Below are 14,879 nucleotides of genomic sequence, written 5' to 3'. Positions count from 1 at the left end.
GAAATGCTGTCACCATGAGTCCACACACTTCTGTATTACTTATGTGAACAAAAAAGATGAATGACAGCTATAAATTGGTAACCCCAAACTTCTTCCACAAATGTTCATCATAAAGACAGTGGTAAACCTTACACGAAAAGGGTTTGTCACTACGGATGCTCCCCAAAGCACGCCTCCACTGATGGCACCTCTCTGGGATCACACAGGAAGGGAATTTATTCTCACAAATACACACCAAACAATCATTGGAATGGGGAAGCAGTTAATTCCTATACCCTTTTCTCTCTCAAAACTGGGACACATCAGGACTTTGAAGTCTTAAATAATCCCCACAGTAGACACCCCCAATCCCAGGGAACTGTGTGCTAGCAGCAAGAAATTTCCTCACTGCTAAAAAGGCTTTGCTTTTGATTGTAATTCTACTAAACAGCTCCCTTCACTCAGAAAACAGTATCAGATTTGGATATGTACCAGAAAAATGTGACAAGTGAAACCAATGACTTGGCCTGGAAGTAGGACAATAAGGGGATGGACAAAAGGACCTGCTTCCCTTCTGACACTCACTTCACCCCATATTAAAATACCAAAATCTCTGGAAAAAGAAAACAGCAGCACGATTATAGATTTAAACTATCACAACAACCATAATATCAGATCCAACAGCGTTTCAAGTTTCAAGGGTCAGGTACGAAAAGTGAATATATTGACATCAGGAAAGAAGCTACTGTAGCCATGTCTACTGCTTGACTCTGCTGTTTACTTCCAACAGGAACAACAGAACATATCTGTCTGCTCTCAGATATCAGGGTGTGAGTTTTTTTTCAGCACCCTAATGGTTGTCCTCACCCTCCTTTGTTACTATCTTCAATGTTGATATTATTTAGCATAATGGCATAAATAAACAATTACTCTAAGTTGTTCTGGTGTTTCTATGATTACCTATTCCTTAATAGGGTACTGCCTAAAACCTAGTTAACAAAAAGGAATAAATACCACAGACAGAGATTACCCCCAAATATCAAGAGGGACTAAACTGTTTTGAAACATTAAATTAATAAATTAGCAGTCAGTAACAAGATGGATACAGGCATGCTTATCAGTTCATATCACACATTAATAATTCGTTGACTCCCTGCTTTTCTGAATTCCTGTTGAGCAGCAGTTTATCACAAAGCTGAATGCGTATATATATGAAACAGCAAATTGTGATTAATACCTCAACTATTTGGCTTATCACAAAGCTTGAGACAATATGCTACTTTATTAAGCACTACCAAGCCATGATTCTTTACTGAAACTATGAGAAAGAATGTTGAGCTTAAATACAAATGCTTTTCTTATTTCCTTGCTCCAGTTGTAAATCTCCAATATCTAATTGGATATTACTTTAAAAGTGAACAAGAAAATTAAAACTGTTCTTACAAAACATACTATCTACAATCAATTGCTACTGCAGCTTAACATAGGACCATATATTAGGAAAAATTTCTTCTCTGAAAAAGGTGTCAGGCACTGAAATAGGCTGCCTAGGAAAGTGGTTGAGTCACCACCCCTGGAGGTGACTAAGGAGCACATTAGACATTGTACTAAGGGACATGGTTTAGTAGGGAAATACTGATGGTAGGTAGATGGTTGGACAAGATGAGGTCTTTTATTCTATGGATTCTATGATTCCATATTTCAGATATAATTAACCATCCCATATAAATATACATTTCTGTTGTTTTGACTCTAATAACATTAGCTCAAGAAATAAAATAAAATCACATTTCTTACCTTCACCTACCATAGAAACACCTATTGACATGCCCATAAACTTGCTTTTGGTCCATACGTGAGCGTTCACACACATTTTCTTCTCCTTGCACTCACAGTAAAAGCAAGATACTGGCGGATGATGGGACACTTGTTCAGCCACAAACCTCAGCTTGTAGCACATGGACTGGTCCTGGCCAGACTCCTTGGCTGGGTCCTTAGAAACCGCAGAGGCACCGTTAGTTCTGAATGGTTTCACTTTATCTTTAGGCACATCCCATGAGCAATGAAACGTTTCACCAATTATAGGGTTATAGGGCTTCTTGGCAACCGCTCCTTTTCGGCCTTCATGAAAAGCTGTTAGATAATACTCCACAAAGCAGATAATTCTTTCCTCAGGAGTGGCTCCAGCTGCAATTGACAAAAACAGGTCTGGATGGGCCATGAAATTTGCATACATCTCCAGCAGGGATCTTTTCTCCAAAATAAATGTTGGAAGCACTACCTGTATGCAAAGCAGACAAAGGCAGATATGATTTCCCCATGATCATACTATGGCGAGGGGTGGGGGGGGAGAACAGTTAAGACAGCTGCAAATCTGGCCTAGCCAAGTTTCAGGATAATGTATTTTCCTCCCCTCTGTAACAGCAATTTCCCTTCCTTTGCACTGTATATAATGGGTAAAGGAAAAAGCAGCAGCTTTGATAGCTGCACCGCCTGCCTCCTATTTCATTATGATTCTCAACAGTAGCTCATGCAACAGGGATGTGCTGTTCCGATCACATGGAAATTCTCCTTTTCCTCTCCTCTCAGTTAATAAACAAACCACTGTTCTCATTGCTCTCCTAGTTCACAAGGCAGAAAAACCCCATGCTCTGATGTAAACTGATTTAGTTCTAACATCAACAGACACAACTGATTATGACCCTCCAAAACAAAAGCATACCTTCCTGAACCATTAAGAAGATGGGTTTTGTACATAAACATATGCGTCCTAATATAAGTGATGGACAGTATAATGTGTACAGCTATCCAGTACCTCAAGCACCTGGGCTCCCAGTTTCACTTTTTGGTCCTCTGCCATATGTGCATACATATGTAACTCTGCTCCCATTTAGTCCCTTCCAACCAAGCCAACCAGATCCAACCCAAGATAAATCTTAAGCGTGTTTCCAAGGATAAAATCACACCAAAGGCCTTTCCCAAGAGGTTCTAAGGCAGGAAAGTGCTTCAGGTTGGACTATATCTGCCATACCGTGTCACTGTATCCCCCTGACCTTCCCACTCCATTCTCCAGTCACCCCAGAGCATGTGGCACTCCTCTTCCATTTCATCCCCCACCACATGACTGCAGTAACCCACTGCGTGCCTTTACCTTATTTCACCCAAGTTGAAACAAACAAAAAGTGGACAAGCTGTTACATCAGTGTCCTGGGACTAGAGAGGCCCATGGGGCCTAGAGGGATGCTGGGATTGAGTGTGAGTCAGGCTGCATGGCAGGCAGCTGTCCCGAGTGAATTGGGCATGATCTCGAATGGTTCATCTGGCAGCACAGATGTCACCAATGCCCCCCTCTTAGGAATAATGCTTTGTTGGAACTTTTCAATAAAACTTCTTGGAGTGACCTAGAATAATTTATTTCTCTCCATTTTTCCACACTCTCTCTTCCCCCCGCCCTCCACACCTTGTTCAGGGAAGCTCAGAGCTCACTGCTGTGTAGCCAAGAGATTTCTGGCACAGATATCCCTCTGGAGAGCTTTCCTCTTCCAGCTCGCTTCCTTTTCCCTTTTAACTCTCCTCCATATTTACTTGTTCCCCTCCCCAAAAGGGAGAGTTATTCAGAACACACAGAGAATCACTTTTCAAACAAATATATTTGCCTGCCCTTTCATCTCATCGTATTATTCTACATGGAACCAAAGCACGGTTCAGACCTATGCATCCCACGGATAATGGAACAGAAGCCATCAAACTTTTATTCACAACTTGGTTCTTTCTAAAGAAAACTCACAAGTGTGAAAAAAAATACTCTTCATGATGGCTCAAACAATCTTAATTCCTTCACAGTAAGTCATCATACCCCCACAAAACAAAACCAGATCGCTGCTCCATTTGGTAACATGCATGCTCATTTTCTCTCTCCTTCTGTGCATGTGTGAGTATAAATAATACAGTCATTCTTAGGCTAATATTTTTACAAGTTTAGACATAAATCAAGTGAAGTTCTCTCTGTAATATTCCTCAGACTCTGTAACACTTGAGCACTCTACACAGTTTCTATTACTAAACTAATGAGTCCCCAAAAGATGCCAAGACCTTAATTTTACATTATTCACAGTAATCTACTGAGTGCCAAATACCGTCCTCAGTGCCCTGTGGTTGTGTGATGGGTGGAGGAGTAGCTGAGGAGATTGCTTTTTAAAGGTGGAAGTTAAAATCTGGAAGTAAAAGTACAAAGAGATCTTCTTACAGTATTTTTAGCTCTTGAAACAACTCCCTCTTCCTTGTAACATTCTCATTCTGACCAAATATTCGTTTTCTGATATCATCTTTAAAAACTCAATTCAGCGTTAGTGATAGAGTCTCATTTTAATATGAATTGTACACTGAAAGACCAGGGTATCAGAGGGGAAACTGCCAGTAACAGAAAAAGCCTACCACTGGTGTCTAGAAATGCCAGCAGTGGCTATCACTGTACAGAACAGAAAGGGCAGGGAAACTCATCTGAATAAAAAGCACTGCATCTCTCTTCATATCCAACTGGCCAACTCTAAGAGTGACCTTTATTAGCACAAATGGAGGAGTAGAAATGGAAGCAATGGGCTATGCTTAAGATTATGCAAATTTGATGATACAACATTAAGACTGTTGTGATTTCATCCTGTTGGCTTGAAAACAGCCCCCATACCCACTCTCTCAGACACCAGCTGCTTCTCATCTATACACTTAACACAGCCATGCTAACACAGTCACTAAGGAGACATTATGAAAAACTGGACATTTTTGTTACTCAGTTTCAGTAAACAATTTGAAATTTGAAAGCCAGCTCACATGATCTTGCTTTGATAAGCCCCAATTACAACAGAAAATGCACCCTCAACTGTAGCAGGTAAGGATCCTTTGCAAAACAGAGTAATTAAAATGTTTCCTCAAAAGGAGGCATAAGTACATATGAAAACTGAGTTTCAAAGCTTACAAAGCTGTAGTGCTTTACAAAAATATCTATAAAACACTGCCTCTTACAAAGTAATCTCATTGCCTGGAATCTTCAATATGCAACACCATCACCCTCTAACAGAGTCACAAAAATCACACCAGGATTTTTTAATTTGTAATTCCTTCTTGATTTCCTCAGAAAAAAAAAACAAATACAAACAAACAAGTTTGGAAGGTATACTGACTGCATTTTTCTTGCCAGCACTGGACTGCCATGCACTTCTGCTACTATTCACTCTACCTTTCAAACGAATGAGGTTTTGGACTCTTCTGCAGCCAAACAGAACTCAGTCTAAAAAAATACAATTACTATCTACGTTTATATTGGGTTTGGACTACATCAGGTTTTGGTTTTTGTTTTTTTTTTTTTTGCTCATTTTTTTAATTACATTCGGTCAACACTATCTCATATTTTCCTACGAGGAAAAAGCTGTCATAACAACTAAACAGACAGCAGAATCTCTTCAGAATAAAATATCAAGTTGCCAAGTCTCAAGCAAGGAATTGCCTGATGGTGCACTAAAATGTTGATTTCCATTCTTGGTCTCTCTGCAAAAAGCAAGTTGTTTAACTGATATCCTTCCCTTTTCCTTGATGTTAAAAAGAGGATAGGTTTGAATTCAACATACTTAATCAGATCTGAACGCAACTGAGAAAGGTACAGCATAAGTTCTTACAAGTAAAGATACTGATCACCATCACATGATTTACTGGGAGGCAAAAGATGGGTATCAGCACTTAACACACTTTCAGAAACCTGACCAGCACACCCCATGCTGGGATTTTCACTACCTTAGAGGGACAAAAGCCTTCTCCAGTCATCTGCATCACTGTGGGAGTAAAATAAGGGTCTTTTCCGTCCACTTACGTTTTTAATTACAATATGCATTTATCTTGCAATTTTAAAACGTAAGACATTGTGAACAAACTGCAGAACTAGTTTACAACAGGCCGATAGGCTGCAGAACTACCAGCAACACTTCTACTCTGAACAGCAGCCCCTTATTTTTCAGTACAGTTACGATGCATAGGGAAGGTAAGGGAATGGGGTGAGCAATCACCCATCTCTACAAACTGTTAGCACTAATTTCAATCCATCGGATGCCATTTGCCAACACATTTATTAGGCTATAAGAGATTTATGGTACTGTTTTTTGTTTTTGAAAAGTCCAAATAATAAACAATTTGTAAGTGTGGCAGGGATTTCCTTTTGTTTTTCTATCTTTTTTTCTTCTCCTTCTCAGAAATGCCAATTTTAAGCAAAGTGTAAAGTCTGAAACCAGTCCAAGGCATTGGTGCTGTGTTGTGCTCTGCCACCACAAACTGCTCCCCCATCTCTCCAGCAGCTGCTGAACTGAAGTCCATTTAGCCACCACAGGGCTTAGTCTGTTCTAGCAAATCCCCATGCAGATTTGATTCTTTGTTGTGGGGTTTTTATTTCACAACGATGTTTTACTGTTTAATTCTTCATTAAAAGGCATGGCAGCATGACACGTTTCAAAAGTGAAACACCTCTATGATGCTAAATGTGGCTATTATCACTGTAGGAGACTGGTGTCACTGCAGGCAAGGCCAGCACTAATGTAATGTTGTTTCCTCTGACATGACACAAGAAGATAATGATTACGCATCCAGAACCAAAAGTCAGCAAGGGCTCAGAAGAGCTGTTCGTTCATGTGTACCTCATCCTACAGTCCTAGCTCATAAAAGGAACTAAAGAAACGGCCCTAGGGAAGAAGGCAGAGGAAAATGCAAACTTACAAAAATATCCTCTGATGTTAGCAACTACTGTGTCATAAGCACTTCCAGCAGAAGCTGACTAGCACCAAGGCTATCTGAAATCTGACTTCCACAGGAATAATGAACAGTAAGCGGTACAGCCAACAAAGTGAGCTTTATTGTCACACATCTGTGGCCCTGAGGGCCTCATGTCAGTTAGCAAAGTTAATAAAAAACAAGAAAAAAAAGCAGCCAGCTGTCCTGTAATTTTTTATTTTAATCCTTAAAATGGTCAGAAAAGCGACGTGCACATGTGGCACGTCTCATCAACGCTCATCATATGTGTAGTCATGCATCACACACACACGAGAGAGATCTAACTCTGCCATATGCCTGCTCTTCTTTTCAGGTTGTAGGCATTATACACACATTCATGCACACTAACATTCTGCCGTAGCATAGATCTGATGATACTCATTGCTACCCTCAAAAACCACCGTCCAAGAACGTTGCATAAGAAATAGGTTATCGTATTCATTTACCTACCTACTTTTCATACACGTCTACACTTCTCTTATTTACAGAAATTTATTTACATCACTGGTGCATCTGGGATTTTTGCCTCTTAAGACAAAAAGATGACACCAGGAATCAGAAAGAAAAGCCTTATTCACTGAGGAAGACAGAATGTTTTAACGCACACAAAACTAACAGATAAGGAATCTTAGTCTAGTTTAAACATCACAGATTCCAGCAGCCATAGCCAAGGAAAACAGAAAAGAGGAAGAGCTATTAATGATTGAAGAATGACAGAGAAACAAAACAAAAATGAACTGTATGTAACACCAGACGTACTAAGAAGTGACAAGTATAAATTATGAACAAATTAAATGATGAAAAATTTGTCCTCTTTAGAACAAAACATTAACTTCCCAGTAGCTATTCAATAGCTATACTTAGCAACAGATCACAGGATTGCTCAGTCTTAAAAATGTAAGTATTTATAAATAGTGTCAATTGTTCTAGAAGAAGCAGAGAAGACTACATAGAAAAAGTCTTTATACAAAATAGTAAAAATAGATTTTGATTAATACATAAGATTAAAAAGAAAGCAGATGCAATTCTTCAAAACACACAAATGCCCATGAAAATAATCTCCTGCACAGCTACTTCATAGCTACTTATGGGAAATCTCTCAGTAACCATAACTTCTCTGTTCACATCTATATAGATAAGCTCATAACAATACTGGCTCCAAAACCAGGAGGATGTACAGAATGTCAAACTGCTGAGCTGTTTAGCACAGACATGCACTGTGATACAATGAAGACTGCCCTGTTTACCATTACCTTTTTCTTTTTTTAATTAATTGAAGCTGCCAAGTAATTAAAAGGGATTCATTCCACAAAGCAGTAACTCAACCACAAATCTCGTTAAAATTGACACTATGGCTCCTCACATGCTTGATGCACTCTGACTTAATATACATGTGGGATATATACAGTTGTTTTGTAAGATTTGTAAAAAAATAAGAAAAAAATCCATTTTTTTTCCCCCTAATAATGTCTTTCATGTGAAAGCCTGCCTAGCAGACAATAGGAGTCCACAGCTGTCCAGAACCACCCTTTTATGAAGAGGTAAACATCTTTGTCTATTGGGTTAAGTGCGCGCACACACACACACAAACACACACTAGGAAAAAGATACTGTGTCCATACCCTGGTAAGGTCCATGCCAAGTTTGAGCTGAGAGATGAGATGGAGAATTACACTACGTTGATCCTCCATGACTCCTAAATCTTCCTCTTCATTATCTTCTGTATCCGTCGCTTCATCTTCAACTAAGATCAACTCAGATGTTGAACGCTGAAATGAAAAGGAATATCACCATCCAAAATGAAAAAATAATTTTCTCTACTACATATATTTAAAATGAAGCTGTTCAAACAAAAGACAAGCTGTTGAAAAAGAAAGTTACAAATAAAAAGCCAGTGATGGATTCACAGAATATTTTGATCCTTTCATCTGAACACCAGCATTAAGTATCAGATGCTAATTTACACATTATATTCTTATCTATATTGCAGTCAGATGTCAGGCAAAAAAAAAAAAAAATTAAAAAAATCACCGCATGTTAAGTAACAGCATGTTAAGCTATTTAATAAACAGAAGTACACAAATGCAGTTCGTTGCACATATATCTTCAGCACATATTCACGTATCACCCAGATATTGCAAGACCAGATTTCACACTTTCTTTTCCCCATTCTTTTATCTGAGTTCTAAAGTTAGATACCTAAGTAAGTCTCAAATAGAACATTAACCAGCGCCCACTGGCCACTACAGTAACTGAAGAAGATAAAGAAACTGCATACATCTTAGAAAAAGAAAAAGAGAGAGAGAGAGAGGGATGACTGGAGGTAAGGCAATGCCATGAATCTTTGACATCTGCAATATTACGCTGCTTCCCAGTGTAACAGTGGCAATGCTGCCCATTTTGCAGACACACTAGCTGAAGCTCAAGAGACATTATGCCATCTCCCTTCAAAAGGAACTTGACAGCATATAGGGATCATGATTTGTGACACTATTTCCCTTGAGGTTCTACAATATATTAACAACACTAACTCAAACAGGTGCTAGGAAGTTTTGTTCAGTCCACTTCACAAGCCTTCCAGTATTTTTTTTTCTTTATTGAAAGTTGGGTTACACAGTCAAAAATTTACAGCCCAGAATTTCATTATTCCCCAAGGAGTCCGTGCTGCAAATGTGCCAACACTACCCGCAGAAGTTAGCATTCCTTCATGCTAAGCAGCACATTCCCACAGAAACAGAGAGCTTGCTGCATAGAAGGAAAACATTTTCAGCTCACTGAAAGTCTCTGCAAGTGAAAGTTTCATTAAAAAAAGCTGATGCGCAGAATTAGGTTTCAAAGGAAGTACTTCTGAATATCACATTAGCGACCCTGCAGGTGAGCAGCTGGTGTAAGGAGGATGTTGCTGAAATTTAATTGCTGCACCTTTTCAAGATTTTAATTAAGCCCTTTCCACTTTCTTTTTCTTTTTAATTAAATACATGTTAGGTAACTAGTTGCAAAAGAATATCTATTTGGTGAGATCCAAGGACAATTAAAAGACACCCCGCAATTACTTTATTTAAGGCAGTAGAACACGTAGCTTACATAAAACAAGATCTGGTGAGCTGTAACCTCAACAGCTTAAAGCTTTTCAAAAGAACAAAACCACACTTTCCTCTTCCCACTCCCTCAGAAAATAAAGACAGAACAATAATCCCTTTCCTCCCAAAGCACACAGCAGCTGATGCCTTATTGACAAGTTCAATCAACATAAACCTGACAACCTCACACAAAACTATCAGTCAGGGGAGACATAAAACACCGAAGCCCGGCTCTGTTGTCGAGGCGACGTTTTATTTAGAGGGGCTGTGGAAAAAGCAGAACTTACAGCAGGCGTTTCCACAGGAGCTTTGCCTTTGATCCAGCTTGACCTCATTGAGAGCACTGAGCTACTGGGTAAGCACTGCTTCTTCGTTACTGCCATGAAACAAGCTCGCGGCAAACAAGCTCCAGCCGGAATTAATAGTGCTGGGGAAAAGCAAGGGAACCTCCCTCCTCACTCCCACCCCCTCTTCTCTTTTTTTTTTTTTTTTTTTTTGGCTATCCAAAGAGTTTGAGCGTGTGTGCCGGACGTCAATCTGCTCCGTGCATTGCAAGTCATGTGACATTGGGATCAGGGAGCTTAACTGCAAGCGGCTCCTGTGGGGAAAACACTGCTGCTGTTTCCCAAAGGACATCCCACTGGGCTGCCCTCCAGGTTTGGGCTGGGGGGGTGGATGAGGGAGGGAGAGAGAAAGCTTGCAAGTAACAGCCAGCATCAGAAAATAAAAAAGCTACACATCAACCAGTTAAAAGACAAATAACATAATTTTCTTTTGCTCCTCAAGACTGCACACTCAGCCAAAGACAGAAATACTTCTTCCTTGCCTGCTAAAACAGGTATTAATTTTTCCATGCCTTTCAAAGTGCTGCTAGCAAAATGCCACTTGCCTCCCATTGCTCCTGGGAGCAAATGAACACAAAAAGTGGATGGGAGCAGCTCTAGAATCAACAGAGGTATTCAGGGCAATAGTTTTTGCATTATTTCAAGTGAAAGACTTCCAGCTCCTTAGGGAGGATAATAAATACACTGGAATCATCTTTAATGACTATTCTGCAACAAGGATTGTATTTTTCATTATCTTAACTATTTTAGTAGCATAAGGACATATAAGGACACTGAAAATCCTCTAGTCCTTCTACCACTACTAGAGTTTTCAGCTCAACAGTGATCTTTATGCATGCAGAATGACATCACTTCTCTGTAGCTTTCCTCACTTTCCAAGAAAATCAGAACACAAGTAGCAGTCTGCTACTTATGTCATCAGACCTGAATAGTCATGCTCAGCAGCAATATCCTGCACGTTTTTTCTTCTCTTCCCATTTGCTGTTCCACATAATTAATGAATTAGCTTTTAGGTGAGTAGAAAACAGACTTCTCTTTTAAGAAATGCAAACTTCCTTTAAAACAAACCAATAAACAAAAAAATCCACCATGTAAGTACGATACATGGTGTGTGCACAGACAGCCACAAAATACAACGCTATAAGTGCCACAAAATACAGAAGATAATTTATCTTCAAAATGTCATTTAAGTGCCACCGAGTTTTTATTTCTTCGAACAGAGAATAGTATACAGTTCAGTATAAACCTATACGTAAGCATGCAGTAAAATCTAAGGGATTACACTGACTGATCATCCCTTAATGGCAGCTTTTCTGAATTATTAGACAGACACATAAATGATTTTTCCCCATTAAATATAATTGCATAGCTGAGGTAGGAAAGCAGTGATTTGCTTCATTCCTGAGTGGTTGGGGCACAAAATAAAAGCTTTGGAGCTGTGCAACTCAGCCTGGGAACAAATAGCAGAGCAAGATGGATGCTGAACCTGAGAATCAGACAGAACCACTTACAAACAAACACCAAGAAGGCACTTCTATTTACCATCAGTGTATGTTTCCAACACTGGTCTGAACTACCAAGATTTTTCAGAAAACACAATTTCTAGAAAACCCTTTGAAGCTTACTACTTTAGACTTTAAAAGCAGAAAACACATTCTGGAAGAGATCTATTTTAAACAAGTTACTTCATTAGAACTGGAATTTAGGAAGGTCATCTCCTGGGATAAGAAACTCATGTTCTTAAACAAGCCAAACATCCTGGGAAAGAAGTAGGAAATTGCTTCTGAAAGAAATATTGCAATTAAAAACATTCTTCTGGAAAAAAGACATTTCTACAAACTTGGGACAGAATCAAAGAATTAGAAATTATGTTTCTGTCAAAGGGCAAAACTCCTGCTGTTCTCCCAAAGACTACTCCACACATTTCAATTTTCAAACTGTAACTGTTTACTGCAAATTAATTTTAGACGATTAGTCCTGTTACAAGTTTCAGGGCTCAGTTTCCAACATGCTCACAAGTTACACCATGTAACAGTACTGTCAAGCATGGCATAGATCTTGTTTATTTGGAAGAAAGGAGTGTAGAAAAAGGAATATACAGAATCACTGCATCAATTATTAGGTTAGAAGAGATCTCTCCAGATCACCTGGTCCAAACCCATCTGCTCAAACAGGGTTGACTAGAGCCAGTTGCTCGTAACTGTGTCCTAATGGGATCTTAAGATCTCCAAAGAGTGAGACTCCACAATATCTCTGGGCTGCCTGTGCCACTGTGTTTGACCATCCTTAACAGTGTTGTGCAGAGGGAAAGGAGCACTTCCCTCAACCTGCTGGCAGCACTCTTCCTAATGCAGCCCAGGAGGCTGTTTGCTGTTTTTGTCATAAGGGTACATTGTTGGTGCATCGACAGTTGTCTACCTGGACTCCTGGGACTGTTTTAATGCAGAGGCTTATCTGCAGATAGCTCCAGATGCATTATTTTGCTCCTCCCTGTGTTGAACATGAAGACATTCCTTTCTATGCTGCCTGTGACAGTCTGTTTCAACAGCAGCACAGCCCTCTAGTTTATCAGCCAACCCCTTCCAGCTTTGTATCATCTATAAACTTGCTGAAGGTACACTCTGCCCTCATCATCCAGGTCATTAATGAAGATATGAAGCAGCACTAGCCCCAACATTGACTCTTAGTACATAGCTAGTGTACTAGCCTCCAACTGGACTTTGTGCCACTGAACACAACCCTCTGGGACAGGCAATTCAGTCACTTTTGATCCACTTCACTACTTAATCCATTACCCATCTGTCTAAGCAGATGTTATGGAAGACAGGGTCAAAAACCTGAAACTAAACAACACACAGTACTTTCTCCATATGCATCAAGCCAATCACATTGTAGAGGGCTTTCATGACAGTTAAGCGAGTAAGCTCGTAAACATATGCTGACACTGGTCACCCTTCTGTCCTCTGTGTGTTTGGAAAAGGTTTCCAGGGGTAGGTATTCAATGACCTTTCCAGGCATGGAGGTGAGGCTGACCAACCTGCAGTTCCCTACATATTCTTTCTTGCCCTATTCAAAGATAGGAAGGGCATTTGCTTTCTTTCAGTTTTCATGAACCTCTTCCAATCACCATGACTTTTCAAAAATAACAGAGAGTAGCCACACAATTAAAACAGCCAAGTACCTTCATGCTCATAGATGTACGCTGTGGAGCCCCACAGACTTATGCGCATCCAGTTTACGTGCTCCCTAATATGGTCCTCCATGAGCAAAGGTATATATATCCTTCTTAGTATCTCCTCAGAGGCCCGACAATCCCAAAGGCCAGTCATAGAGCAAAGTCTGAGGCAAGAAAGGCATGGCATAACTCAGCCTTTCTTCCATCATAGCAATAAGTACTCCAGCACAGTAATAAGCAGAGACCATTTGTATCCTGACATGGACACAGTGACGCCTTGTACAGGACTCATAAGGCAATTCTGCATGTAACTGGACCAAAGAATCTTAGGAATTTTTATCAAGATATGGAATGGAAAAGTTTAATGTGGTACAAAACCACCTCTCGTCAGGTGCAACACTTTGAATCTGAAAAGCTTAAAGCATTTGGATAAGAATTTCATCATGTTCCAACTGAAGTAGTCATTAAATCTTTCTATAATAAAAAAAATTGGCAAATGATACTACAGAGTAAGAGTCTGAAACACTTTCATATTGAGAGAAAGGTGAAGTAAATTAGTTGCAAGACTTGTTCAGAACCGACATTAAACAGAATTAGCATTCTCAGACTAGTCAAAGATTGACATGTTTTCTGTAGAGTCATCTGATTACAATTAGTCCTAGTACTGCACACAAAAGTCAAAGGCTTCTTTTTAATTTTCAGATTCCCTCCATAATGATAGAGGCTTGCAAATATCAGTTACATTTTCACTTGTGTAACTTGAGAGCTCGCAAACAGGTTTTCTGTGGGTGTAAGATTAAATATAACTCCGTGTAAGGCCAGAGAGTTTTAGCATATTTACACTAACGTGACAAATTGACTCCATACAATTTTCACCACACTGAATTCCCAAATTAGAATTCTCTTTGTACAGTAGATACATTAACAACACCCCAAAAGTGGGTGGTGTTGTATAATTAGGCGCTGGCTTCTTTCAGGACTTGGCACTCTATTAGAATTGACAAAAACTGCACAAACCTGCATGGGTCACTTGTCTTTTTCCAGCAGGTACACTTTTGAAATATTTAATTGCATTTACTATCAGTTGTGGCATGCACCTGCCAGGAAAACATGTGAGCTTACATCACCCCATACGTTATTGGAAGTGATCTGAATCTCAGATAAATACAGCTTGTCGGTAAAAGCTTTATTAAACTATTTCATGTGCAGACTAGTTTATTAGCATGCTATGAAAGGAGTAATTCTCATACAAAATGTTGAATTGAACAGAAATTAAGTAAGATTTCAGTTCAGACATTAACCTAAATCTTGAAAGAAAACGCGCAGACACATTTACTTTAAACCCATGATAAAGACAGAAATCACCATCTTCTATGCACTTCTCTAACTTACAATGTGTTGCCATTTACACATTTACACTTTTTAACTATGTTCTTTTCTTTTTTCTTTTTTCTTTTTTTTAATATATCCAGGAAGATTCTAATCTCTCTTTAA

The 14,879-nt window shown here is 39.3% G+C and overlaps 1 protein-coding gene across 3 annotated transcripts in view; it reads right to left on the bottom strand.

Annotated features, from left to right (window-relative positions):
- The window catches only part of OSBPL10 (oxysterol binding protein like 10), a 102,980-nt gene that overhangs the window by 15,176 nt on the left and 72,925 nt on the right, over positions 1-14,879 (bottom strand). For all 3 annotated transcript variants that reach the window (XM_090142512.1, XM_031590260.2, XM_090142511.1), the window contains exons 7-8: positions 8,409-8,555; positions 1,777-2,260 (exon numbers count right to left, since the gene is read on the bottom strand). In XM_090142512.1, the coding sequence (XP_089998638.1) occupies positions 1,777-2,260; positions 8,409-8,555 (631 nt within the window). The remainder of the gene's footprint in view (positions 1-1,776; positions 2,261-8,408; positions 8,556-14,879) is intronic.

Source organism: Phasianus colchicus, chromosome 6 (genome assembly GCF_987193195.1).
Source record: "Phasianus colchicus chromosome 6, bPhaCol1.hap1.1, whole genome shotgun sequence".
Lineage (NCBI taxonomy): Eukaryota > Metazoa > Chordata > Aves > Galliformes > Phasianidae > Phasianus > Phasianus colchicus.
Note: the sequence above shows the minus strand (reverse complement) of the source record. Positions and strands in the feature narration are given on the sequence as shown.